Source organism: Buteo buteo, chromosome 7 (genome assembly GCF_964188355.1).
Source record: "Buteo buteo chromosome 7, bButBut1.hap1.1, whole genome shotgun sequence".
In the NCBI taxonomy this organism is placed as follows: Eukaryota; Metazoa; Chordata; class Aves; order Accipitriformes; family Accipitridae; genus Buteo; species Buteo buteo.
In genome coordinates, this window is record NC_134177.1 from 35,757,924 (window position 1) to 35,785,883 (window position 27,960).

General features: G+C 46.8%; 1 protein-coding gene across 1 annotated transcript in view; it reads left to right on the plus strand.

The window, feature by feature from the left end:
- Window positions 1-203: 203 nt before the first annotated feature.
- The window catches only part of CALN1 (calneuron 1), a 107,967-nt gene continuing 80,210 nt past the window's right edge, over window positions 204-27,960 (plus strand). Inside the window, exon 1 of the mRNA XM_075033335.1 lies at window positions 204-321. Within this exon, the coding sequence (XP_074889436.1) occupies window positions 204-321 (118 nt within the window). The remainder of the gene's footprint in view (window positions 322-27,960) is intronic.

Below are 27,960 nucleotides of genomic sequence, written 5' to 3' on the forward strand. Positions count from 1 at the left end.
TGTTTGTTTAGCTCCTGTCTTAGACACTAAATAAAATCCACAATCTGTCAGTCATGCACCCAACTTCAGTGCGTGTTCCCTGGTGTAAGATGCTTTGGTCCAGCTACTCTTTCAAGGCAGGCTATTGTACTATTCAAATAAACCAAAGACAGATAATTAAAATAAGCCTTTCTCTTCCGTTTTCTCTTGTGCTCAGGGAGAAGATGCCATTCCACCATGTAACAGCTGGCTTGTTGTACAAAGGCAACTACCTGAACCGCTCACTCTCCGCTGGCAGTGACAGTGAACAGCTAGCAAATATCTCTGTGGAGGAACTGGATGGTGAGCTACATCCTTGCAGTTTTCCAAAGGGAGCTGGGAATGGGGAAAGGCTTGTTTTCACCTTCTCTGTAGCATTGTCATGCAATAACTGGAGGTATTGTTCCCGTGAAGCAAGGGGCAAAAAGGCAGGTCAGAAGTGAGATGGCTCAGGGGCAAAGAAAAGGTCCCCGACCAAAGTTATGTTGAGAGCTCTAGACTGACTTTAGCCTCAGATTTTGTCCTTCTGCCTAGAAATAAAGCAGCTTTTTGAAAGAGTAAGGCTGCTTTTTATGGGGAAAACTTTACAAAAGTTAGGCTAATGTCTTTTTATAAAGATGTCTTTAGCCTTTCCTGGGAACCTGCAGAGCTGAATCCACCTTCCTAGCAAGTCCTCTCATTTGCTTTGTGGCCTTTCAAAAGTGAGATTTCTCTCTGTGTCTCAATATAACAAGATTCACAGAGGTGGCTTGTGGCTTAAGAAGCTGGAAAGAGCTTTAAAATTCCCTTTTCCAGGTCAGTGATTGGGAGCACAGACCAGCCTCAGGCTGGCAAAGGCTATCAGAAAGGTTGTCCACATCTGCTGCTTGTAGGATCCCATAATTTCCTCCCTAGAAACTGGTTGCTGCTAATCCCTTCTGCCCCGCAGGCAGGATGTGAGGCCAGGTAGACTCCCAGGCTGGTTTGTGGTGGGAAGCTGTCCTCCACAGGCAATTTGTGGCTCATCAGGGTAATTTCTAAGCAAATTTAATATTGTTGACAGCTGGTCTTTGAGGGCTGTGCAACAAATTGAAGCTCTTGGTTGGCTTCCCAATGGACATTTGGTACAAGCCATGATCATAAGCGGTGGTCTCAACGGAGAACTTGATGAGGAAATGAGCAAGCGAATGGTGCAAGGTGGAAATGCTCCTTCCACAACAGGTTGGAGGCATTTTGGCAAAATAGAAGGCCAACATTTCTGCCCACCCTCCCCCTTTTCACCTGTGCTTTGGTAAATCAGACCTTAGTTTTCAAGCCTTTTCAACTCGGAGCCTTTGGATTTGGTTTTGTGAGCTTTGCATTAACTTAAGTATAAACAGTGTTTTCTGAGTGTTTGTAACTGCTTCTCTTCTTCCCAATGAGTATGTGCTAAATGCAGTTCAGGTGAGAGAGGCAATGTGAGAAACTGCTTTCAGTGCAGTTTAGCTAAGACCCAGGAACACAAGGACTGCAGAGGCATCTTCTGGGCTCTTCTCCTGGGTTACAGGAGCTTTTCTGAAGATTTGAGTTGGTGAGCAGAACTGAACTGGCTTAGCTTCTGTGCATCGTATAGGTGACAAATTATGTCGCAAGGTAAAGCTTAGCTGTTGTCCCTATTCAGGATGACAGGGGTTGGCTGAGCAGACAGGGATGCTGGATGAGGTCTTGCAGTTTGTTTCAAATGCAGAGAACAAGGGGTTTTCTGCTATGTCTACCCTGATTAGAGCACATCTACTGTAATTGCCTTTGAGATTTACAGACAACTGTCAAAAGCTGATTCAGGTGGCATCAGGGCTGCACCCCACTGTCAGGGCTATCCCGTTGCACAAGGGAAACTAGTCCTTGATTTGTTCCCCTGCTGTTTGCATGGAAATGGTCTGTGGCTGGAGGTGGGAAGGAAGCCCGGTCTAATTTCCATCCTTCCCATGCCTCCCTGCTGTCAGCCCGAGCCATGTCGGACAGCCTGCAAGCTTCGCAAGCCCTCTCGGCATCGCTTTCCCACCAGCGGCTCCGGGGTGGGAGCAGCGGCTGCAGGAGGCAGCGGAGCACAGCCCCACAGCCAAACCCGCCTTCCCCAAGGAGAAACCAGCACTCAGGAGGCTGTGGATCATCTCCGTTAATTAACGGCAAATGAAGTGAATTAGGTGTAGAGGAGCAGTCTTTTGAGAAGGCAGCCGCCAAGTCGCTGCTAATGCGAGTGCTGCATCCATTTAATGTAGTTGGTGCCCCATTATAACTGTGCTATTGAACTGGAGAGCAGCAGAGTTCATTCATCTCTGTTCACAAAGAGTATCCCCCTCATTCTTCAGGAGAATGGTTAGAGCTCTTTAACTAATCATCCATTTATTCTCTGGCTGTTAAGCACAGGCTTCTTGTTAGAATTTACTTAAATTTTTTTCTGACAGCCTTTTGCTTTACAAACAGCTATTTTCAAGGGCTTTGTGTCTTTGCCATGAAGATATGCCCCAGTTCTTAGCCTAGCAGAGAACAGCTCAACCTCAGGCCATTTTTTCCACCTGCAAACACAGAAGTGATACCAAATTGATTCGTGTCCACTAAAGCCAGAGCAGCATAAGAAGCTGGAGCTACTTTTCTGTATGCCAGCTACCAGAGTACAGCCTAGCCACTGGAAATTATACGTAATATTAGGTCAGCAGTCAGTATCTTACTGTGTTTTGTCACTAATATGAGATCAGTGTCCGGGTGTGTTGGTAATTGGTGAAGGTACTGCTGTTCACTGCCCAAACTCAAACCAGAAATAGTCTTTCTGCCTTTAAGCATAAACTATCTCAGGGTGAGTAACAAAATGTTCTTCCTTGAGAAGTTAATGTCAGTGTATGGGAGCTTTGTGGATATATCAAGCTGTGATAGCTCGATGCCAATAACATATTTGCATTTAATCTCACAGGCTGGGAAAGAGATGCCAAATTCTCCTTGGTTTCTTTTTCAATGAGATTTTGGTCCCGAGGGAGTTCCAGCCTATTGAGAAATTCCAGTCACACATATTAAATTATTAAAGGTTTGAAGCTAGAGAAATCAGTGGGAATTTTCTATAATGCTCCTCTGCGCTCAAGGCTCCAACAAGTGCCTGATCTGTCAGGTTTTTTTCCTGCAGATTTTTTTCCTTCTTTTTTTGCGTCTAGCATTGCATGTGTCAATGCCATTCACTTTGGGAAGGATTTCTGCAAGTGTGGGCTCTGGGATGCTGCAGGGCGAAGGCGCTGCGCAGCACGGCTGGAACGCAGCGTGTCTCCCCTGCACATGCCCGCAGTGAATACCGGCGAATACTCCGTGTTTGCAGCCTGCAGGTGGTGGATGAAGGATAATATGGAGATCAGGAAATGAAAAATATTTCTGACTTCAAGTAACGTAAGGGGGAAGGAGTCCAGGTTTTCGGATGAACATGCGCCGTTCAGAGTGGCGCACTTAGGGTGCTGCTCTGCCTCTTCTCTGACTGGTTATTTTTCTCCTATGAAAACTTTTCTGACTTGCATCAGCCATCTGTCGACTTTAACTCCGCTCTGTTTTTTTCCATCCTGCTTTAAATACTATGCTGGCAGCAAGGAAAGAGGCTGAAGAGATAGCAGGTCACTCTGCTGATGGCTTGCCTATTCCTAGCAGCGGTGTTTGCTATTTGCAGTTCTGTAGTAGCGTGAAGGTTTTTAGAAGCTGTCACCGTCACAAAGGGAATTAACTTGCAGAAAGCTATATTAGGCGATACTTAACTTTGTAACATCAAGTAAATGACGAAGTTGAAAGTGGCAGGCCATCCATAACCTGTCTCTTAGGGACTGTGAAGTACAGTGGGGTCTCGGATGGATGTTATTGCCATGTGCCTAGCGGTTTCTATGCATGAGATTATAAATTAAGGCTGAGAGGAACTGTTTTACATATAGATTTTCTGGCTATTGTAGGTTGACATCAAATTGTGGCACAGTTTGTGCATACTCTGTGGTTTCCACATGCCTTTTAAAACCAGCTTCTCTCTTCACATTATGAACTGCTAGGAGTATTTTTAATAAAAAATGGTGGATGGAAATCATCATGTCAAGCTTGAGTCATCCACCTCCATAGGCACTATCTAAAGGGTATTGTCAGGAGGTAAAAACATTTCCATAGTAGGAATCTGACAAATATCACCTGAAGGGAGGCACATGCATTATAAGTAGGCTTTGCAAAAAGTGTCTGTGAAATGCATGCTAGTCAGTGCCTTGCAGAGAAAACCCAAATGTGAACCACAGCAGCAGCTATTTGTCCAGAAAGACATCATGATAAATCCCTACCTGACCCAGATTCCTTTGAAATCAGCAGTGCCTGTGCAGGAAGAAATGTTGCTGCATGGCAGCAGGACAGCTACTGGCATCTGGTGCCTTAGACCACGTAGCCCCTGCCCCAGGTGGGGTCTGTCATATCTACAAGGCTTTTTCTAGGCTGGGAGATTTTGTTGTTGTTGTGGTTGTAGACATCAACCTGACCGGCTTGATGCAGTCCTTAAGGTTGAGATCCAGAGTGGAAATGCCAGTGCATGGTTTTGCCTGCCTAAACTGGAGATGTCAGCAGAGCAACACACGAAACTGGGGCAAAGCTGCTGGTTGCAGGAGCTTGGGGTGCTTTAGACTTCAAGGCAGGAAACTGGGGACTTCCCACACCAGGCGACTTTTCTGTTGTAGATCATACACCATGTTGCAGGTCATGCTTTACCTGGGTTCTGCTTCTTCCCAGCAACCTCCTTTCTGTCACCTGCAGAAGCTTTTAACTGGGTCACTCTTTCTTGGGCTCCTGCATAAAAGTCAACCATGAGCAACTTCAGTTTATACTGAGAAATAGCTCTTGAAATAATTAAAAGGGCATGGTTAAATGATGCCCCATATGGATTTTAAATTAACAGTTGTCTCCCGTATGCCAAGAATGCAGGCAATGCCAAGTGGCTGAAGGTGTGTTGGGGCTGCAGCTGGTTCTGGAGTCCCAGCAGCATGGTGAGATGGTCAGTCGTGGGGCTGGTGGCACGCTGGGTCCCTGCTGGGGGACACACCAGGCAAAATAGTCCCACATTGCAAACACGGCCATACTATCGTAGCCCTGCCTGTGAAAATAAGGCCAAAATCAGGGGTATTTACCCTCTTATGCATGTCTGATATCATGGTTCTTGGATCTTCTAAGTCCTGGGAGAGGAGGGACCATGGTGCTGCAGAGCACTGTCATTGTGCAGTCTCGTTTGGGGGTTGTTTAGCAGAAACCCTGTGAGCCATGAGGATTGGGGCTGATACAGATCCTAGTTCACTGTTGTGTTATCAGAAAGGCTTGATAAACAGTCCCATGCTTGCTGGAGAGTCAGGGCTGCTGTGTGACTCCTCGTATCTCTCTCCAGATGTTGATTTTTTTCCATGTCTGCTTGTTTGCTAGCAGAGATTTTTATCCTGCTGATGGGCGCAAAAGGTAAAGGGGTAGGCAGATTTCCTCCAGCCTCAACAGCCAGCTGGCTGCGCCGTGTCGGTGGCTGAGACTGATTATCTTTGGTGTCCCAGGTGTGATCAAACTGTGTTTTGGAGAAGCAATGTGCTCGAGGAGGGAAACCCGGGGGGGGAGGCATTAGTCAGTTGACTGACTCATGTAACAGCAACAGGCTGAGTCTGCTCCACTTGGCTCTTTGTCCATGGGAAGAAAAAAACACTTGGAAAAATGGAAAGAGAAACAAAGAAGAGTGAGCATCCTGCTGGGAGGAAGGAGTTGCAAGGGTATTTTCCTGGGATAGAAGACATAGCAAGGGGGAGCGTGCGCTGGGGTATGGCCACACTGGGATGCTCTGCACGTGGATTTGTGCATGGTCCCCAAGTCCATGCTTCAGTGTAAGCACTGTGAGCAGCCTGTTAATTAACTGGATGAAACTGTGTAAAGCTCATTTTCTCTTTTGCAGAGTTCTTTTTAAAGAGAGGTTTATCCACAGTGTCTCCACTGTGAGTGATCATGGCTGGAAATTGAATAATTTATGTCTTATATTGGGCTTTAATAGTGTTTCGTGTCTCTGAATATAAAACTGCAGCATCACTATGCAGATTCTTCTGTGGACACAAGCATCTGTATCTCTCACTTCTGCTGAGTCCCTTCAGCTCATTTTCCAGTTACGTATTTTAATTACAGTGTGGGTTTCCTTGGGACTTGGTATTTTCAGGTATGAAGCAGCCTCCATTTAAAAATTGTAAAAACTGGCACAGTATTAATATTCTGCAGAGTATTATTTTATTGCAAGGTGCACATTTGCTCCAGACAGTGCATGTCTAGTGGAGGAGTGGAGCTGCTGATGGAGAAATCGTGGCTACCTGTCCCAGGCTGTGTGCCAGCTTAGCTCCAGTGAGGTTCAAGGGAATTCGCCGAGGGAGAGATTTATAGTTATAATTCACTGTGATCTGCCCCAGCCTCATTAGTGGTCTCCAGATGGCAGCATTGACTGGAGCAGCCAGCAGATGAGAGGCCCCTGCCCCGCTGCAGTGCATCGGGAAGGGCTCGGTTCCCCTGTGCTGGCTTTGGGAAGCTTTCCCCCACCTTGCACAGAGTGGCAGTGAGGTCCTGCGTGCTGCAGACAAACAGACATCTGTCCATCCAGCCCCGGCATCACTGACCTTTCACTCTTGGCCTCCAGGAAAGCTTTTTTTCACTGAAATTAGTAGCACTTCCCACCACAAACAGGCAATGATAACGTTTGGACACCCAAAGTGGCTGAGCACAGGGAGGTCTGGCTCCTCTGGGTTTCACCAGAGAGGAAGACCGTGTCTTGAGGGTTTTAGCTTCTGCATTGCCTTAGGGACCGTTGGGGCTTGAAGATCAGCACTGGGTTTTCTCCAGCACTAGAGATCCTCAGTGGGAAGGTGGCAGAAAGCTACGGATTGGGGGAAAAAGTCCAGAACAGCAAGTATTTCCAGCCTCCAACGCTTTCCAGCCCAAGCCCTACACAAGGCGCCGGTACTTTGGCAGGTTGATTACTTGGGGGTACAAATGCTTTTTTGGGTGCAACCTTGGGAAGGGCTTGCAGAGGCTCTGTTCCCCCTGTTCTACACCGCCCCTCTGCCAAGGGGGAACATGTCACCTGGACTCCCTGCCCCCAAAATACAAGAACAGGCATCAGCATCATCTCCGAGGAAAGAGTCCTTAGAGCAAGAGAGTATAAATAAAATGAGATTGGCTGCCAACAAATTAGAATTACAGGGACACCATCTGGACAACAATTAAAGAGATTGTTTGGACTCCAGCTATGCTGACATAGTTATAGGAACTGGCTGGCGAGCAAGTGAGTTGCTAGTGGTGGATATTCAGATATCCTTGGTCAGAGGCTTGAGGGTTTCTGGCTTATTGTAGTGGAGAAGGAGCCTCTTTCAAGGTGGAAGAAGATGGTTTTGGGGAGAGGGATGCAGATTGTGTCTTCATCCAGCTCCTTCCGAATCTGCTGGTTTTGTCTCTCACTGCAGAGATGCTACCAAGGGTTTGGTGCTCCCTGACATGCCGTGAATTGTGCCAGGCCGATGCTCCTTGCAGCCGTTTCATTCGCTTGCGAGCTGGGCTCTCAGTGGAGCGAGCTGATAACTTGCTGCCTACGTTGCCTCAGGCCATGGGAATGGAGCACATTCAGATCAAGAGCTACACATGCTTTAGAAGGCATTTAAATCTTGGTGTGACACGTTTATACAAATTTTAATATGGATTTTTAATTTTTTATGCAAGCTTCTAGGCTGGATCATTAATTTTACAAGCTCCTTCAATCCCTTGCCTTAAAACTCTGGCTTTAGCAAGTCGCTCCTATTCTAGTAAGTGTTGCTGTGTGGACCCAGGGGTCTCATCCTTACCTTCTACCTTATCGCTCTGCAAATGTACTCCCTAGGCAGTGGCTTTTAGCTGTGCGTGGGAGGATAGGGGCCAGGGTAGGGTCACTGCAGCCCAGACCCATAAGGACATGGCACACACCCTGGGATTGGAAGCACAGGAGACTAAATGATTCAGTCTCCTCTGTTTTCCAGATGAAGGCACAGGAGAGCTGTGGATAAAGCAGGGCATTGTGTGTTGTACACTGCACATCCAACCAGGTAGTCACCTCCGAGCATGCCTTTCCGTGCTGGTCCAGCTCCCAGTGAGCTCGTTTGGGATGTGGTCAATCTGTCCAGAGCATCTTTCCCTGGCAAAGGGGGACATCAATTTCTGACCCAGGTCTGTGGCTTTTGGGGCTGAGCAGGGTTGGCAGTGCCATGGGAACAGATTTTTGGCTGAAGCAGCCGGGGAACATCTTCCCCACTCCAGAAATGGAGGTGATGGTGCTTCTTTTTTGAATCAGGTGGGAAACATCTCAGCTGTCTGGCTCCTTCCCAAGCTGCAGGGCTGGGGCACTGGGGAAACCTCAGCTCTGCGGAAGCCACAGCAGTTCTGGAGAGTCAAGCAGTTGGCCTCCAGCTGAAATTACTGTGATAAGGCATTTCTTCTCATTTAACTGTACAGACAGAGGCACGAACCTGGACTCCGGCCTGGGTTTAAGCTGCATCAGACATCCCCTCTGTGGTGCTGAGTAAATGGCTTGCTATTTGTTTCATTTCCTGGGGCCTCCTTATCGGCACTGGGCTCAGGGGCTGATGCATGGCTTAAAAAAGGCCCAGACAAGCTGCCATTAGAGCGAGTCGGAAGATGAATGGCTCAGCGTGCCAGTGAATCCCAGCACGTGGACCTGGCGTGGATGGTTGCAAAACACAGGAGCAGGATGGACCTGAGGGTCTCGTGAGTGCTGCCAGGTCTCCAGTCACACAGTGTCTTATAGTTAGTCAGCATTAGGCTTCATAGGTCCTTCCTTTCATTACCATGATTTTACATACTTAAGGATTTGGAGGTTATCATGATGCTCTACGCGCTGTGCACGTGCCCTTTTTGTGGTCAGGATGCTGTGGACTGTCAGGTGTCCCTTTGAGTTGTGGAGACTGATATTTTAGCCAGGCTGTGTTAGTTCACTGTGTCTTTCAGCACATCAGCTTTAATCAAGTCATAGCAAACGTGAATCAATTCCCTTGCCTCTATCAGAGCAGCCACGTCACCAAAACGCAAACATCTGCAAAAAGCCTCTGTTCTGCACTGCATCTATGTGCTCTCTATAGAGGATCATTCAGAAATAGGTTTGCCCCCTAAATAATGAGGTTTAGGAGTTAGATGTAGATGCAGAAAAGCTAGAGTCCCAATATCTATTTGTAGTTCTTCCCTGGGATGTTTTTACCATCACTGATCTTTTTGTGCCTCAGTTTACCTAGCAGCAGTGATACTTGTGAAGGGAGAGGAGAGCAGTACGTCCACCACTGCTTGGGGTGCTGCAAGACCTCTGGGTCAAGCATCATCTGTGGCTCTTGTTCCCCATGGCTTTGCTTTGACTCCCCAGTTCCTGTCCCGCTGTGCCTGTGGTCACAAACGAGCCTGGTGGTGACACCGGGGGGTGCTGGCACAGGAGGATACTGTCTTGGCACAATGCTGCTGCAAAAATGACAGGGAGAAAAACTCAGTGATCCAGAGGGGTTTCACCTGGCTCTTTTGAACATATTTTTTCTGAATGCCATTCAAAGCAATGTGATGTCAAGGTTAGTGCTCCTGGCTTTGGTTCGGCTGTTGGGGCATCTGCTCGGCAGTACCAGGCAGCATCCCGGTCCTGCTGCGCTCGTCGGCAGCAGCCGTCACCCGCAGCTGCCCTTCATGAGCCTGCTCTGCCGTGCTCTGCTGACAGTGTTTGTGGTCCCTGTCCTCTTGTCCCTGCTTACGAGAAAGTGCATTTATCTTCCTGAGGATGAGGCCAGTGGCTTGGCAGTGCGAGAAGTTGCCTACCAGGGTGCAAGTCCAGATGAGGGAGGCAGACAACAGTAATACAGGGAATTAAACAAATAGACCTGGCCGCCCTCCCCCTCTGGCTGGAAATCTTTGTTTCCCAGTTTCCCTTGCCCAGTTGTGGGTCCTGAGACCATCTCAGCCCTAACTGAGATGAGGAATAGGTGCAAAGGCCGGGCTTATTAAATGAGCTCTGCAAGGATGCTCCCTCCCAGGATTTGCACTGGGCAGTTTCCCAAAAAGTCGGAGCTGGGGAAGGCAGAAGGAGAGGAGGGGCAGCAGGGGAGGAACGGGGGGCCGGCTGTACCGCAGTGGGACAGGGCAGGATGGGTTCTGGGTGGGAGGCAGCGGTGGGGGTGGAGGGCAGAGTTTGGAGCCAAAGAGGAGGCAAGAGGATGGGCAGCTGCATTCAGTGTTGGATTTGCTGTTCCCGGAGCTAAATGAGCTGGCAGCCAGACCCATGTGCAGCAGTCATCAGCTTTCGCAGGACCCTGTAGCCACAGCCACCAGCCAGATGGGTACAGGGGGACAGAGCAGGAGCCCAGCGGGGAAGCGCTGCTTTTTCAGCTTTGCTGGCTTTGGCGACATCAAAAAGGATCAGAACAAACCCTTTGAAGTCAGACTTAGCTCCTGCCTGCCTGTGAAAACAAAGGGGTGCAAATCTCCCAGGGTGACTGTGATGCTCTGAGGAGGTGGGTGCTGCTCAGGACCGCAGCGAGCTTCGCTAGCGAGAGCCGTGCAGGTACAGCGATGCTGCTGGGCACGCTGGTCAGGCACAGCAAGAGCTCAGCCACCTTTGATTCTCTGCTTTGATGTCAGGGATGTGTCCAGGAGCACAGGGCGTGCAGCAAAGCTCACCGGAGCCAGGCAGAGTGGTAGTTCATAAAATGCTTTGCGGGCCTTCGGTGCTGGAGCAGTCACTGCAGTGGAGGGTGCTGAAATCACTGCAGTTCCTAAGGCTGATGCCTATTTGGCTCAGATTATTCACTCTCCAAATAAAATGAGTTAAAACTATGCTGGATTTTTTTGCAGGCTAAGGTCAGCCCAAGGTCCTGCACCTCCCACGTCACTGGGTGATGCTGCTCCGTGCAGGGCTGTGCTCCTGGTGCAGCACAGAGCGCTCAGCCAGGGGCTCTCTGGGGGCACTGCAGCCCTTGCACCATGTGGGTTTGTGGAGGATGAGCTGAGCCAGGACCTTGCTGTCTGCCTTGGTCTCCCATTCATCTCCACGCTGAATGACTGTTGTGCCCTGGATCCAGCTGAGAGGACCAAAAGAGAGGGATTGTGGTGGTGCTGTTGGGACCAGCAGTAAGACCCCTGGGAACGTCACACGAAGCAATACTCAAAATGAGTCGTGACAGGAGATCATGGACCTCAGTGTCCTCGGGGACTGGGTACGCAAAGTCCTGGCACCATTAAACAGAGGGAAAAGTAGACAGGATCAAACATCCCTCTGGAATTTGAGTGGGTTTGACAAGTAGTGAGTTGCTCAGTCCCATGCCGTGTCCTGCCTGGAGCTGAGGTATTGCAGGCAGCACTGAGACCCTTTGCAGCAACAACCATGAGACAAGTAAGAGCAAGAAAAATAACTTTCAGAAATGTTAGCATTTGGAATTTTCAAACTTTAGTATTGCAGAATAGCACAAAGTCTTTCTTAAAATGTTTCCTTTATTTTGATAAGAATTCTGTAAAAAAAAAATATTAAAAACCCCAAAGCCTTGATAGTGAAAGATATTTATGGCTCATGTTTCTGAATGCACATCATTAGGATGTCATTTAAGAAAATTCCCTTTTTCTAAACAAACCATTAGAATACAAGCCTATTAGCAACATGTGGGATGAGGCAGTATTTTGTATTTTAGGATTATTCTTTTGGGCAATTTCTATTTAATTTGCTAGGAAACAGAAATGTCATTACTTTTCTTTCAACTAAATCTAATCCAAGGCATGAGATTTTGTGAATAAGTTTGGATGGGGAGGGGGAAGAAATATGACTGTGTAACTGATTATAATTGTTATTACTTCCTGAAGGTAAGAAAGATTTGAAGCGTTTTTTCCTCAGCAATTCTTCATGTTTGCACATAAGGAGTAAATTGTGCTTTGCAGGGACACAGTAATTTCTGCCTTTGAAATGTGAAACTGTGTTTGCCAATGTGTCTGGTGAATGAAATGTCCATCACAAGTACTTAAGTGTAGCTTGTCACAGCTTTGTAAATTTGATTTCAGTGTTGCGGAAGGGAAAATGAGAAAATAGAGAGAGAGTTGGAGGATATCACCGAAACTGTGTTCTCTCCTGCTTCACCCCTCAGGGAGGTGGACGTGCAATGGGCTCAGGCTTCCCTCTATAAAAGCACCAGAGGTAATGCTGTCCCTGGTTGCACAGGCTGTGGGAACTGAGTCTGTACCTCTGGGGCTGGCAGTGAGAGTTAACAGCCCTAGGACCAGCACTGCCTCCCAAACTCAGCTGTGCAAATATGGGATTTTTCAGTTCACCAGCAGCTTAAAAAAAAAAGAAAAAGAGCAAGAGAGAAATGTAGGGAATTAGGGAATTCCATTTCAGTTTGAGACAAATCAGCACATTTTTATTTTTGCATTTTTTTTCCATGAATTGGAAGCTGGGAAAAAATCTCATCTGTACCAAAACAAAGTGTTTAATTTAGAATTTGAGCTTTTTAACTTACTTCTGTTCTGAAGGTGTGGCAAACTTGTAGATTTTGGCTCACCAGGTCATGTGCTTACGTTAAAAGAGTCAAAACATTTTATTTCAGCAGGAGCCTGGACAGGGAGCTTGTGCAGCTGCTGTGAGCTAATGAAGTGTTTCAGAGAGGCTGAAACTGTGCTTTCCGTGAAAGCACTTCAGGAGACAAATTGTCCTGCGCTGTTTCTTCTCCAGCCAAGGCAACAGCAAGGTGCCGTGGTGGGGTGAGAAAGAGGTTTGGGCAGGGACCCACAGGGATCCCTCCCATCCTGACCAAGTGGCAGAGGATCCCCAAACCTGGTGGCATCATGGCTGAGTCACCTTGAGACTTTGTGTCCTTGGGGACACAAAGGCTGCTCCTTCAGTGCTGCCCTCCTACAAGTGGTCTCTCAAGTGCTTTAATTGCTTTGTTGACGGGCTCCTGTGAGCTGAGCTTGGTCTGCTGGTGAGCCCGCGGGGAACGGGCGTTTCAGCCGAGAGGGGCTTCTGAGCAGTAAAAATATACAAGGTTTAGTTTGGATTGAGATGCAAAAAGAAGGCACACTTTCCCCCCGTCCACCCCATTTTGGGTCTGTTTAAAGGGTTAGGTAGCTAATGACTTCTTCAGAGTTCATTCCAGTTGCCTTCCAGGCTCATTTCTCAATAGCTTTATTTTGCTATATTCCCTGTCTTCTTTTTTCTCTTGCTTTCATTTTTCACAATAAAGGGTGGAATATATGAGCCGAGGAAATGGAAGCAAAGCAAATAAAGAGGCTGGTTAAATACAAGGCTCTGGAGGGAGGCTCTGGCTGGCCTCAGGCTTTCCTGCTGTCCTGCACTGAGGTCCGGTATTTTCTGCCTGCCCTTTTATTTTGCTCCGATAATAGCAAACAGGAGACGTGCTTAGGTTTCTGTAACTCCTATTGATAAGGGTAAGGCTTATGTGTCCTTCTAGGGGGAGGTCACATAATAAAAATGCAGAAGGATATTCAGTTAGACAAGCAGCCTCTCACTTAAAAAGCTGTTTATCGTTAGCTCTTCTGTGTTTTTAGAGAGGTTTTTTTTGAGCAAGTGACTGGAGGAATTTCTGCAGGTTAAGTTTGCTGTCTTCTGTGTAACGGTGCAGCAAGTCAAGGCTTTTGGCTGGATTACATGAGCCTGATGGACACCTTGAGCGTGTTGCTATGGCATGAAAGGAGTTTTGCTGTGGGAAAGTGCTGACTATGTAATGCACTGGGTGATGTCTCTGGTGGTGTTTATTTGCAGTAACAGAGGCCTGAAGCTGCTGTTTTCAGGTATTTTGTGCAGTTGTGCCTTCTGACACTTTCCAGGGTGCTTTGCAGGCAACAACAAATTCAGGGTTGGAATCACAGTGCTAAGTCCCAGCAAATAAAAAGCTCTTCTGATAGCTTGTTGACCTTGGCAGCGTGTGTTTCTCCATCAGAACAATGTTTAAAGCTAAACATTGCACATCCCTGAATTTCCTAATTGCTTGGCTGCATGGAGAAGCCGCCCATTAAGTGTTTCTTGAGAGGCAGAAGGGTTGATGTCCTCCTTCTCCTTGCTTAGCCAACGGAAGAGCTGCTTTCAGCTTGGAAAGGGACTTGTCTTCAAAGCAAAACGTGCTTATTTTGCAAATGTGAAATTCTGATCCCATTGATAGAAGGAGCACAATTCCCATTGACAGAGCTGGGCTTTCACTCTCTGTAGCTGAAAAAAATCGGATAACTGGCTAATCTGCTTAGTGTCTATTTCTCTTTCTAACAGAAAGCTTTTTAGTAGCAACTCTTAGAGAAAGTTTCGTTCTCGCAGCCTGAGTTTCAGCTTCCCTAACTTAGTGCTAAAAGACTCGTCATGGCATGCTTTCTGGGATGTAGCTGCATGTGTCCATCTGTGCACATAAGCACAGGTAATATTGACATCTCTTATCTACTGGCTGGTAAGGATATGTCAGTTCTTGACGGCACAAAACCAGTCCCATCCCAGTCTGTAATGCACCTCAGCAAGCCTACCTGTGAGAATGGGCTGGCCCAAGGCTGCTGTATGTGTTTAGGCTGAGAATTGATGATGGAAAAGAAAGGCTCTTTTGAACCTTAGTCCTTTGGGTAATTACCAGTATGATAATTTATGTGGTTCATTAGTAATCAACTTTCTGCATTCCCCCCTAACCTCTTCCAGCTCTTGTTCATGAGGCCTCTGAGGCTTTGATGGGATGGGAGCAAAACAAATTAAAAGAAGGGACTAAAAAGAGAAACTCTGAGGCAAGAGGGCTATGAACCTGTCTGGTTTAGCTCTAAAAGGGATTAAACAAATTGGTTTGGCATTTTCTTCCCACCCATGCAGGGAGACACTTTCTATGCCTCCATCGTGGCCTCAGTTTTGCTTTGGCTGATGGTGGTTTCAGACACTCCATGACCTTGGTGGGAGCAGGACCGGCTCTGGGCAGCCAGGGGACTAACACAGACCTTATGCAAAAGGGAGGGAGAAACCCTGGTGTGGTTCACAGCTCTGGGCATGGGTGACAATTCATTTCCTCACCTGGAGAGCTCGTTGAGGCTTCTCTAACCCCTGATCTTCTGTTGTCCATGGGGACAGATAGGCATTTCCAAAGGACGACCCTTGGGAGTTACCAGGGAGTGAGTCAGCCTGTTTAGCTCTTTACAGTAGCTCTTGAGGGACCCTGATCTTCAACTTAAGTTTGAAGTTATGTGGGAAAATGCTGGACAGCTATGACAAGCTTTTATGGACGTCGGCTTAGGGACTTGTGTAGGAATCTTCAAGCCATAAATACTTGGTGAGTGCTGCAGTGACTTTTTAATTTTAGTGGAAAAAACAGAATGTGGCAGCCAGAAAAAAAAAAGATACAAAAATAGTAGTAGCCCTTTTTGGAAGAGGAAATGATATTCCACTAAGAACAGCAACCCCGATTAAATGGGAGCCTTTAAAGAAATGAATAGCTAATTATCTAGATAAGGATGAGGCAGACTTTTGCACATGAAAAACAGATTTATTGGGGAACTTTTATCTATGTACATATGTCCAAGATGATTTATTTTCTTGCCACAAGCCCCAAATTGTCTGTGCTTTGTAAATATTGTGGTTGATGGCTGTAAAGATTTCAGATGAAATCAAGTTGGAAAGAGTCATATGGTCAACCGCAGTCACCAGAATTGGAGAATTTCATTAACGCTCCAGCAGCTGAGGAGGTTTTGGGGGCATGGCCAGGCACATTGCAGCCCTTGTTTTAAATAACCACTGGCATGTGAAGGCAAGGGAGCCCTCCCCCCCATAAGGCCCCGTTGTGCTTGGCGGCCTGGCGTGACTGTTGGAACAAAATATTTTTAAAAGCAGATTTGTGTTACAACTTAACACAACTGTGCAAGATGGACAATATATTAATTTTCTAACTGGGATGTGGGAAATGGCTCACGGATTTGCTGCTGTCAAGTGCTGACATGACTGTAATGTCTTTGTGCCTGCATTGCACAGGGTGGGCATGGGTGTCCTGCACTGTCACAGGGCTCCCTGCACCCCTGGGGTGCCCCTCCCTGCTGTCACCTCTTCTAATATGAATTTTCATAACTTTTTCACATCTCCAAAGCACTTATGTTTTGACATTAATAAGAATAGCAAAGAGTTTGGAGAAAGTAGTTTTGGCATCCACTGTATTTAATTTGCACAAACTTTCATGTGGAGTTTAATTTAGACTGATGAGAGAGGCAGTTTTATGAGTATAAAACTCCATTAATTACAGATCCTGTCTTAATTATAAATGGCTCTATTTTAAAGTGAGTTTTACAACCAAAATTAAGACTTGGAGCAGTTCAATCAATACAAACATCAATTAGACCTGACTTTGTACTCCAATTAATTTATAAAGCTTCCCAATGAAGTGTAAAAAGTGTGCCACTTTGTACTCCTCTTTCTGCCATTCCCGGGCATCAGGAGGTCTCTGTGGTTTCATTAGCAGCCTCCTAATGGTAAGCATGGATGGAATAACAAACCTCCTGATGGTCTGCTTTTTCCCAAATAAACCAACAGAGTTAACTGCTAAAATGGCCGAACCTGGCACAAGCAAAGGGGAAAATAGATACTCTTGCAAGTGCTCAAATTACACGTGTTTTGTTCATTTGGCTGTGGTGCAGTGAAGTCTGGGGTCCTGCTGTGGAAAGCCCTGTCCCACCAGACCATGGCTGCTCCAAGGAGCTCCAGGAGGCCCCAGGGTAGGACATGGTCACTTGTCACAAATATGAACGTATTTAAGCCCTATTCAGGATCAGTGTCATCATCCTGATTTTACAAGATGGGTAGAGGTATGGTACAGTTCATTTCTCTGCACTGTCTTTTCAGCAGCTTTGCTCCCTTGGAGTATTGGGGGTAGTTGTGGTTTAAGCCCAGCCGAGGCTGCTCCCTCACTCCTCTCCCCTCCCCGGCCCCAGTGGGATGGGGAGGAGAAAATACAAAGAAGAGCTCATGGGTCAAGACAAGGACAGGGGGGGATCACTCACTAGTTAAGCTCACAGGCAGAAAAACAGAATCAACTTGGGCAAAGAAAACCAAAATCAATTTAATTTACTACCAATCAAATCAGAGCAGGATAATGAGAAATAAAACCAAATCTTAAAAACACCTTCCCCCCTCCCCTCCCTCCTTCCCAGCTCAACTCCGCTCCCAGTTTTCTCTCCCTCCTCCCTTCCAGTGGTGCAGGAGGACAGGGAATGGGGATTGGGGTCAGTTCATCACACCTTGTCTCTGCCGCTCCTTCCTCTTCAGGGGCAGGACTCCTCACTCTTCCCCTGCTCCAGCGTGGGGTCCCTCCCACGGGAGACAGTCCTCCACAAACTTCTCCAATGTGAGTCCCTCCCACAGGCTGCAGTTCTTCATGAACTGCTCCAGCGTGGGTCCCTTCCACAGGCTGCAGTCCTTCAGGCGCAGACTGCTCCAGCGCGGGCTTTCCCATGGAGTCACGGCCATCTTTGGGGGCATCCCCCTCCTCCAGTGTGGGGTCCTCCCTGGGCTGCAGGTGGGTGTCTGCTCCCCCGCTCCCCTCCATGGGCTGGGGGGGGACAGCCTGCCATCTTACTGGGGCTGCAGGGGCATCCCCTCCTCCGGTGCACCTCCTCCTCCTCCTTCTTCACTGACCTCAGTATCTGCAGAGGGGTTCCTCTCACATTCCAGTCCCACTACTCGCTGCAAGTTCCCCTTCTTAAATCTGTTATCCCAGAGGTGCTACCACCGTCGCTGAAGGGCTCGGCCTGGGCCAGAGGCAGGTCCGACTTGGAGCCAGGGGAGCTTCTAGCAGCTTCTCACGGGAGCCACCCCTGCAGCCCCCACCCTGCTACGAAAGCCCTGCCACAGAAACCCAAACCAGATGTTGTAGCTGCTGACTCCAGAGACACGTGTCCTTTACAACCCTAGTCAGGAGCTGAGGATCCAGCCCAACTGAGGAGTCAGGATCTGCTCCTGGTGATGTAGCATTGGTTCCTTGAATCCCTGCTAGCATCTTCAGTCTGTGCTACAGATGGTGGTGAGCTCATCTAGAATGAGAGTGCATAAAACAAGCTTTTTCTCCCCACCAGCGGGTGAGATGAAAGGACCTGAGGACTCCCATGGAGAACCCAAGCATTAACAGATGAAGTAAAATATCTTGTTGCTTTTAAACTGAGTGCAGGTCATCTACAAGCTGCTGGGAAATAACAAATCTCGATTCCTGGAGAGCCATCTGGGCATCCTCTTCCCTTGAGCAGAAGGATGCCATTCACCTGGGTGTGGATGCCACATGCGCGGTCTTAGGAAGAGTTAAATTTGTAATGTAGGACTTAGGAAGCCATGGAGCTCTCTGTGAGCTTTAGACTGCTCCCGGGTGTCTTCTCCCACAGCTCCTCGGGGCAGAGACTCTGCCTTTCCATCCACTGGTACAGCAACTACCACGTGGGACCCCAGCCCTCTTGGATCTGCGGTAAAACAAACAAGAAACTATAATTTGACCATGCATAAGGCCATGCAGGGAGTGGGGAAGGGATGGAGCGAGGTGTTAGCATAGTTTTTATTTCATTTCTGCTGAAACTGGGTGTTTTAGTAAAGCCAAGCTCTGGGCTGTGTAACTGTTTGAAGTTAGGAACCCAAAAGCAAGCAACAGGCAGGCAAACAAAGCGAAAACCTGCTCTGAATTATCATAAGCCTTTTTTGTTGTTTTAAACCCTTTCAAGCAGAGCCATTTGTACTGGAGCAAATTCTCCCAAGATATTTTTAGACGATATGAGCAGAAAAATATTACTCCATAGCAAGCTGTTTACAAATCTGCTAACCTTGTTTAGCGCTAGTAAAATTCTCAGCTTGGTGTGCTGCGGAGCACACTAATTACTTGACAGAAATTACGCAATGATGTCTTTCCAAAGTGATATACATTGGCTTGGCCCTGCAGCTGGGCCCATGTACAGCATTTTATATAATTAAGTGTGAACGTTTCTGCAGCTTTTCCATTAAAACAGGGAGAGCAAGGCAGGAAAGAGGCAGACCCTGCCAATTACCAGCTGATCTCCGTCCTCTCCTTGTTTCTGTAATGGGGCCATTCTGGAAACGGTGAGTCCGGCCATTATCAGCTGATTTGAACAGCATCGGAGGCAACGCTGGCCAAGCTGCTGCTTCCACCTGCATTCCCCATCACATCTTGGGTGCATAAACGCATGTAGCAGGGTGGTATTCAGATGCTAAGGTAATTTGGCATATGAATACCTTGAAGATTGATAGGGACTCCTGTGGATAGGAGATCCCAGTCCCTCCCAGTAGACCTCACTGGCTTGTCCCTCTCAGGGGTGTTGGGTATGGGGATGCAACCAAGCTCCTAGCCCTGGTGACCTACTCACGGTGATCTTGGGGAAGCTTCGGTTCACACGGGAGCTGCTTCCAGTACTGTTGATGACTGCAATGAGATGGTGTGGGATTTCCACCATGAATATTTAGGGTGTTGGTTTGAGGGGCCTGGAGGTTTATTTTCTTCTACTGAGAAGGGCTCAGCAACAGACTGATGATCTTCTGAAGGGTTTGGTGGAAGCCCAGTGTTTCTGATGACTGCTGTGTATTTAGCAAAGGTTGAATGGGCCAAGCTAGAAGGACAGATTAGATGAAGCAGGTTGTGTGATAGCTAGATAAAAGCTTTTCAGCCTGAACACAGCTGAGGATATGGTAAATCTATGTCTATAAAGTGGGTGAATGGTGTGGAGAATGGGAACAGTTGTTTGCTGTCTGTTCCAAAACGAGCTGGAAAATGTCAGATGGAAGTTGGAGGAGGTGTTTCAGAAGAAGAGAAAGTGGATCATCATATATTGCATGGTTAAACCACAGAACTCCTTGCTACAGGACAAACAAAAGTAAATGTGATCATAACAGGAACTGGAAAAATTTGTGGAAGTCTTGGAACTGTTTGAAGATGGGCCCTTGGCTAAGCATCAGATCTACTCTGGGCTGTTATCACCATTCAGAGGCATGGACACAAAACCGCTGCTGGTAGGCGGAGATATGTAGTTGTCCCTTGGTCAGTTTGAGCATTTCAGGTCCTCCTCAGTACACTTCCTTGGGAAGATATGAACTCAGCTTGACAAGCACTGCCCTATGTGAGTTTCATCCAGGCTTTGGGTGAGCATAGGGATTATGTGACCTCTTGAGAGCCCTTCCAATTTCTTGCTGGGATTTGTGTAGTATTGCATATGTGATGAACCAGATGGGAGGGAATAGAAGAGGGAAAGCAGCTGATGTGCTACAGAATAAACTAGCTGACCTGCTTGGGTTTTTTTCTTCTTTTTTGCTCTTCTGCACTGTTGCTTAAATACACTAGAAGAGAATCTCAGATGGAGATGAAGAACAAGTAGCTGTCTTTATCCTTCCCCCACCTCCTGGGTCGCATTGTGTGGTTGTGAAGCAGCAGTCCTCTGTGTCCAGGATCCTCCAGCGTGCTCGTGCTGGGACGCAGCTCCCCTCCACAGGCAGCTGGCACACGGGATACAGCCTATGGAAGGAACACAGCTGGGATTTCCCTCCTCCTTGTTATCCTTGGCCACTGTGAAATCCCCTGGAGCTATTGGCAACCTGCATAACTTGCAGCAGCTTTCCTAATAGCTCTGGTGATGTTGTTTTAATGTAGTAATGTCTCCAAGATAACAGTCAGATTTTGTCCAGCGCAGCGGGCTCAGCTGGAGAGGGATGCAAGGAGTCTCTGCAAGCAGAAGCTGCATCACAGCTTGGGACACAAACCAGCAGCATGTTTTCTGTTTCAAGAGAGAAGCTGCTTTCATGGGAGATGGGTGGGAATATAGCAGAAACTACCCCCCCACTTTTAAAAACCTGATCTTCTCTGAACTGACTTAGAACCATTGCTCCCTTGTCACTGCTTTCCTAGCAAGAAGCTTCCCTGGTCCTCTCTCTCCTAAGGTGTTTTCATAGCAAACTTCTGAATTAAGCTGTGCAGGTGTTGGAACAGGGTCCTTGAGCTGTCCCCTCCCAGGGCAGAGCACTTGCACACCTCTGGAAGAACCCAGAGCAGGTAACCAGAGGGCCGTGTTTTTGAGTCTGCCCCGTTGTTCAGTTTAGGGAGTTGTGTGGCGGTTGCATTAGAAAAGGGATTAGTGCTGGAGCCTTTTTTTTCCTGCAGTTGGTTTCTTCGTGCTGGGAATCTAGACTAGGGACTAGGTTTATTTGAATTTAATTATGCATTTAATGGCAAAGCTGCCAAGAGCTGTCAGGTGTTTTTTTTCTTTATTATATTTCTTATGAATCTAAATAGATTAATATTTGCAAGAAATACTTCCAGAGTAATTTTATCAAACAACTTCATTATTGCCATGGGAAATTCAATGCAATTTTAATCTGGGACCAGTTCCACTTTGCAGTCTAGCTAGACTATGAGTTTTAGAGGTAGGCACCATTTAAGTATTGTGTCTGTGGTGTATATTGTATATGTATATTGTGATGATATATTGAGCCTGCTGCTGCAACTCTGCACATACTACCTAAGTGTCTATGCTGATGTCTTGTGTTTGCAGTTAATTAATTAATAGTTGAGCATAATGAATAAAATCCTCTCTTTGCTGTGTTACACCATTAAAAACGAGACAGGCAGTGCATACAGGTAAGCGATATAGTGACAGCAGCTGATGAGGACGAGCTATGCGAGAGCTGCAGCTACGTCAGCCCCTCCTTTATTAAAACTTTAGCAGTGAGTTGCTCCCCCCTCAGCAGCCTGAGACAGCAAATGAAGTACACACATAGCGGACCTGCGTGGCAGACTGATTACTTCAAGTGCATTTGAAATCAAGTTCTGTACAGTCAGCCCTAGATCATTTCGCAATCATTTTTCATGTGCCAGTAAGTAAAACCACAGTGAATAATAGAGCTGGTTGAAAATAGGGAAGCTACTCTGTCTTGTAAATCTAAATGGACCTCACCATCTCTTCCCTCTGCCCTTGAGTGCAATGCAATCATCATGATATAAATAACAACCACAGCGATACAGTGAAATTATACAAGGGCTGCTATTGTGAGTGCTGTAGAAATAAGGCTGGCAATACTTGGAGGAGCCGAGATCAGAGCAGAAATAGAGTAGGGGTGGAATTGATTTCCTTTTCTTTTTATCTGTCTGGGGAGAAGGAAAAGAAAACAAGTCCCACTAGGTTTGTAAAAGCTTCAGGGATTTGTCTGTGCCCGTTTGCATGGTGGTGGAGCAGCAGGCACCCACCTGCGGGCTTCTTCTGAGGCTCTTGCTTCCACCCCCTCCTGAAGGAGTGATGGTGCTTGGTGAGTGATAAGCTGCTGGTCTGGAGGTCTGGATGACCTGTGACAGTCAGCGCTTGGGAGCACCCAGGCCGTGCTCTCAGCCACCCGTGCCGCAGGATGGGGCTGTGGTGTGAGGTGTGGCTCACCGGGGTCCTCATTGCGAGAGCCCACGGCAGAGGAACGTACCTGGTGCCTAAACTCCCAAACTGGTCCTGTCTCCTGGTCTTTGTACATGCAGACCCCCTGGCTCTGCTCCTGCTCACGCTGTGGTCAGGGAGGACGGGGATTTCAGCCAGGTCAGGGCACCTTCAGGGTGAGTCCGGGGGGACAGAGGGAGAAGGTATGGCTTGGTCTTCAGATGGGACCAGAGCCCTGCAGGGATGCAGGGAGATAAGAAACCAATGTTAGACTATCTATATTGAACTACTGTGTCAGGAGACATGTTTCCATTTTGTTTTCTGAAGTTTTATCCCTGTTTGTGAAAGAAAATGGCCAGAATTGCTGGGTAGGGAGCACACGAGCTCCTCAAGGATAGGAGGCCCAGAGAAAGAAGTTGATTTGTGTGATCCCTTCTACACTCAAAACGGTTTCACGTACTTTTGCAACACCGTATCTCCCTGCAGAGTACCTTGAAGTGTTATTTACCCAAGGAAAGCTTACTAGGAACGTGAGCTTCTGTGCTGGGCTGGAAGAAGCAGATGTGAACGTGGGAGTTGAAAGCCCTTTCCACAGCTCTTGTGGGCTTGGAGAAAGGGAGGCATCAAATGGCTCTTCCAGCACTGGGCTGAAAGCATAGCAGGCAAGAAAAGGGAGGCTTTCTTCTATCTCACCCCTGCCCACTGCCTAAAGGCCACCATTTGAATCAGTCCCAGACTGAAGAAAAAGTTCTTTCCATGATTTTTTTTTTTTCCTTATTGGCTCTTGCTCCACCTTTTGTTACATTCAGCTTCTTATTTCTTATCTAGTTCCTTGCATGAATAAGATATGCCACATATTTCCCTGACATGTCTACCTACTATAAATACGCTATCCTTCTATGGAGAGAGAATATGGAATATATGTGTATATATATTCTGTATGCATCTAGAATCCTAAATGCCATTTTTCTAATATTGTGTCTTTAATGGGAATTCACTGATTAGGTGCATAAAAGGCTACAGAAGACGACAGTTTCACTGTGCTCCGTTTTAATACAAAGAGTACTACGGTTGCTAAGAGACTGATACTTCAAGTTTGGTAATCTTCATCCACACTAGATATATTATCTTGGCAAATTGGACTTTCTGAGTTGGCAGCAAATGGAAAAGAGTAACTTTTAAAAATAGAGATAATGTAGATGACGTCAAAGACATCTGGTGTCCTTTTCTAGAAATGTGAGACTGATCTATTTTGCTTATGTGTATAAATCACTCTGCACCCAGTGTGAGGTTCTACTTATGCCTGCATTTGAGTGTGATTTATTAATAAATTCCCTTTATGTTTAAGATATTTAGCCAGGTATATTTTAATTAAATTGGCTTTATGTTTACAACAGATAGTACCTGTCCGCCCTGTGTATCTTGGAGAACCTCAGCTTTGCGCCTCTGTGCAAAGCAGGATCTCATAGTGCCCAGAAACACCCACCAGGCTCCGCAGTGACTCAGAGCGGACAGTCGTTTATTCACCTTCCTGGTAAATTTGCTTCCTCATCCACGTATGGATCCTGGCGGTGCATACTCAGAGTAGTGTGGCTGCAGAATTTATTACCACCTTGCTAATGGGCTGTGTCTCTCATCCTAATTCCCACCCTGAATTTGTGGGTGCGGAGAAAGGGGAGAGGTGTGTCTGGGCTTAATCATGCCTTATCATCCCTAATGCATTTTGGTCTCGAGAAGTGCCAGTGCTCCTGAATGGCAAGGAGGCTTTGAATGACAGCTGGAAATCAGCTAGGGACTCTCTCATGCCGTACATAAGAGGCAGTGGAGAAGAAATGAGGCAACTGGAGAAAGAGCTGAAATGGACAGCACCAGGTTGACATGAGACAAAGGGAATAACTTAGAAATGACTCAAAGACAGAGGGTGGGAGGAGGTGGCACCAGGTCACTGGGTAAGAAGGATTACACTTGTGTAGTGGGTGCAAGGGGCAGGAGAGGAGGAGAGCGATGCAGCCCGGCGAAGGAAGGGCACTCCAGGAGTGCAGCCAGGGTGCATCTGAGGAGAGTAATCTAGGGAGGATGAGCAAGAAGAGGCTCAAACATCTGCTGGAGGATTTTCCAGCCATTACCTGTATTCTGGTAGCAGCTTTCCTAGGGATTCATCAGGGTGCCAGCACCTGAAGTCACATAGATAAGGTGTAGCTGCCTTTGCCATTTTGCACTCTGGCTGGCAATGCTGGGGAAGGCTGTTCCCCCACTTCAGGTGTTGCTCTGCTTCCCAGACAGAGATGGATGGCCAGGCGTAAATTATTTCCTCCCAAGTAGAGCATAAGCTGGACTTCTCCATAGTTGGAAGGAACACATTTGAATTTTAATATCAACTCTGAAAGGCAATTGCAGCCTGTGCACTTGATTATGTGTTCAGGTTATGAGATTTTTATGTTATTTTTAGAAATGTTCATTTGTTCCAAGGACCAGGAGATATACAGAAATGGCCACTGAAATGTGAACATGTGATATATTTTTAAAGTATCAAGTGAACATAGAGTGAAATGATAATAAAGCCAGGTTACATGGTTTTTCAAGCTTAGACAGTGCACTGTAATTATATGTCAGAAGTCATTCAGGTTTGATATCACGCCAGCTAATTAAACCATCCTCTCTGAAGAGACTTACTGTACTTTCAGCTTTTGCTGTTTCGTTCTCAAGAACAAAAAAACTCTGAAGGCAGCTCTTGTGTTCAGCACTCACATTGGCATTAGTTTGGATGGGAACCAACACATGGGAAATGGGATCAAATCTTCGTCTTGTTTGACTGGTGTAAATGAGGTTCATTTCCACCAAAGGTGGTGGAAGAAGAGAAGGGCCATATGCCATCCCATATACTGTGTGTATCTCCTGTCACTCATTTTTAGTGGCTTATCTCCATTCAAATTTTCCGTGATCCCTGACACACGAATCCCACTGTAGTTTTTGTTTCTCCTGAGTAAGCTCCTTGGGTGTCTTATCATCATGTTCCTTCCATGTATGCAGCAGGACATAGTTCATAGTGTGGTGAAGGTGGGCAGTGCGAGAAGGAGGCAGTGCAGGCTGCGAGTTAGAGGTGAGGAGCCACGTCATAGCTTGAAGGACCTGCATCTTGGAGCAGCTCTTGCAGGCAAAGGAAGGAAGATCTCTTCTCTCTCTATTACCAACATCTCATTCCTCCTTTTGGTGATATTCTCCCTGTATCCGATTAAATGCCTGAAATATTTAATGCATGGCAAAGCAATGTATTAGTAAGAGCCAGAAATGAGGACCTGCGCTCCCCAGACCACTTGTGGTCTGGTGGATGGTGTCCTGTAGGCTGGCTGAAGGCCGCTGGTGGAAGAGCTGCGGCCAAGAGGAGATGAAGATGTCTCCAAGCCTCCAGAGCTTGCTTTCTGAGGTGTGCAGTTTTAGTGTTCAGTGCACAGACTGACTGCCCTAAAGAAGAGTGGGGTGAGCCAGAAATGCAGTGGGGTGAAGTGCCGAGTTTACTCTTAAGGTTAAAAGATAAAGGCTGTTTCTCAACTAATTCAGCCTTTTCTGGAAATTCTGGTGTCCTCACCTAAACATAGGATGCCTCCACGGTGTGTACAGCAGGTACAACCTAACAGCTCTAAGAAGAGCTGGATTTTTGGGCATGGGTACTAAAGTGCCAGGCTCCCAGAAGGAGCACTGGCTCCAGTGAGCCAGCTGGAAAAAGCAGGCATTGAGCCTGCTCTGCAGTGTAAAATGGATGTTTTAGGGCTAAAAGATGCATATTTTTTTTTAATGGGTTTCACTGCACCAGCCAGAGGAGGCAAACACTTACTGGGACTTTATTGCCTGTTGGCACTGGCTTCTTGAAAATTGAAATATCTCAAGGCTTAGAGCAGGCTCTACAGAAGGAACAAGCTGCCAACTCCACCATCGTATGGGTACCACTGTCAGATGTGGGGTGGGGAGGTGGGTAGACCCTGGGTATGGCCTGGGAGAATCGCTCTTGGGTCTGATGTGTGAACTTCAGTGTGTTTTCCCCAAAGCTTGTCCCTCAAAGGAGAGAACCAGCTTCATCTTGAACCAGAGGCAGAAACCTTCAGGTTCCCCTTGTCTTACATTTAATGTACCATAGAGGGGATTCTTGGGCTGCTCCCAGGATTTGGTTAGTAAAGAAACATGACCTGGGGAGGATTTAACAGTCATCTACACCACTGTGAATGGCTTCAGAGAGTCTTAAACCTTGGAGAACCAGAGCAAGGTTACTCTGCCAACTGCTGTCCTCACCCAAGTGGATCTGATGATCTGCAAGGAGTAAAATAATTAGGTTGTCTTTTTTGATGTCCCAGTCAAGCAGTCAGTACTAGCAAAGGGCCCGAATCTCATTTCCCTTCCATCAGGCCAGCAATGTTTCTCTTCATTTCACCAGAAAAGGAGTTGCCAAACTCATTCCTACTTCTGGGACAGGGAAAAAAAAGAGAAAAAATCTTACTGAAAGGTAGAAAATAAATAAATTCTTCAACATTATTTAAAATGTCTTTAAAGCTTGTGAGTAAAGAAATCCCTTTTTAAGCTGGATTGTCTGTGCCTGCCTCCAACACATATTTTACAATTGAATTCTCAAGGACTGCTTTCAGGTACACAGCACAGAAAAAGTACAGAGATTTATTCTTAGGAATGCTTTATTTTTTTGTGCCTTTGATATGTAGAGACTGCAGTTTCATTCAAATAACCAAACAGGAAAGAAATGCAAATATTTCAATCCCCCTCCTGGAATGTTTGGAAGATGCAAGGTTTTTAATACAGCATTTTTCCTGTTTTCTGCAAAAGCTAAACATAGTGAAAAGAAAACCAGAAAAATTTCTCCTATACCTATGCTTAAGCACTTTATAAGTAAAAGCTCTCTCTGGATTTGCAGGCGAAACCTTTCACATCTTGAGGGTCCTGAGCAGGTCTCTCCAGATCTCAGTGACCTGAAATGCCTCACTTATTCTTCTTCAGAAATGTAAGTCTCCAGATCACTAGAGTAAATTTGTTCATATCAGTAAGCAGCTTTCAATTATCCATTTACATTTCCAGTGGTGGATTTTTTAAACTGGCTTTACAGCATGTCTGTCTGATTTTTTTGGCTGGAAATTAGACTGGGCATGGCTTGGTTCAGAAAAACCCTGGGACTGATTGGTGACCTTGTCTTTAGCCAGCACATCCTGGGTGAGGCTTGTGTGGATGCACACCAGACTTTTTGAAGTTAACTTAGCAAGAAATGTTCTGAAAATCCCTTTCTTTCTCCTCCCAGTTGCAGGGTCTTGGGCCATAAGCCACCTCAGCAGTGCATGAGCTGAAGGAGTACCTCTGGGATTTTGGACATGATTTGGGAAGGAGATTTGTTTGGGTCTCACCCTGACCCCTGCAGCAACTCCTCTGACTTTGCGTAGGGTTGCTGTCCTGCTCAGGAGCAAATTTTCAGCTCTTTGATGAGGGTCTTTGGGCAGCCTGAGTAGGCAGAGCTCC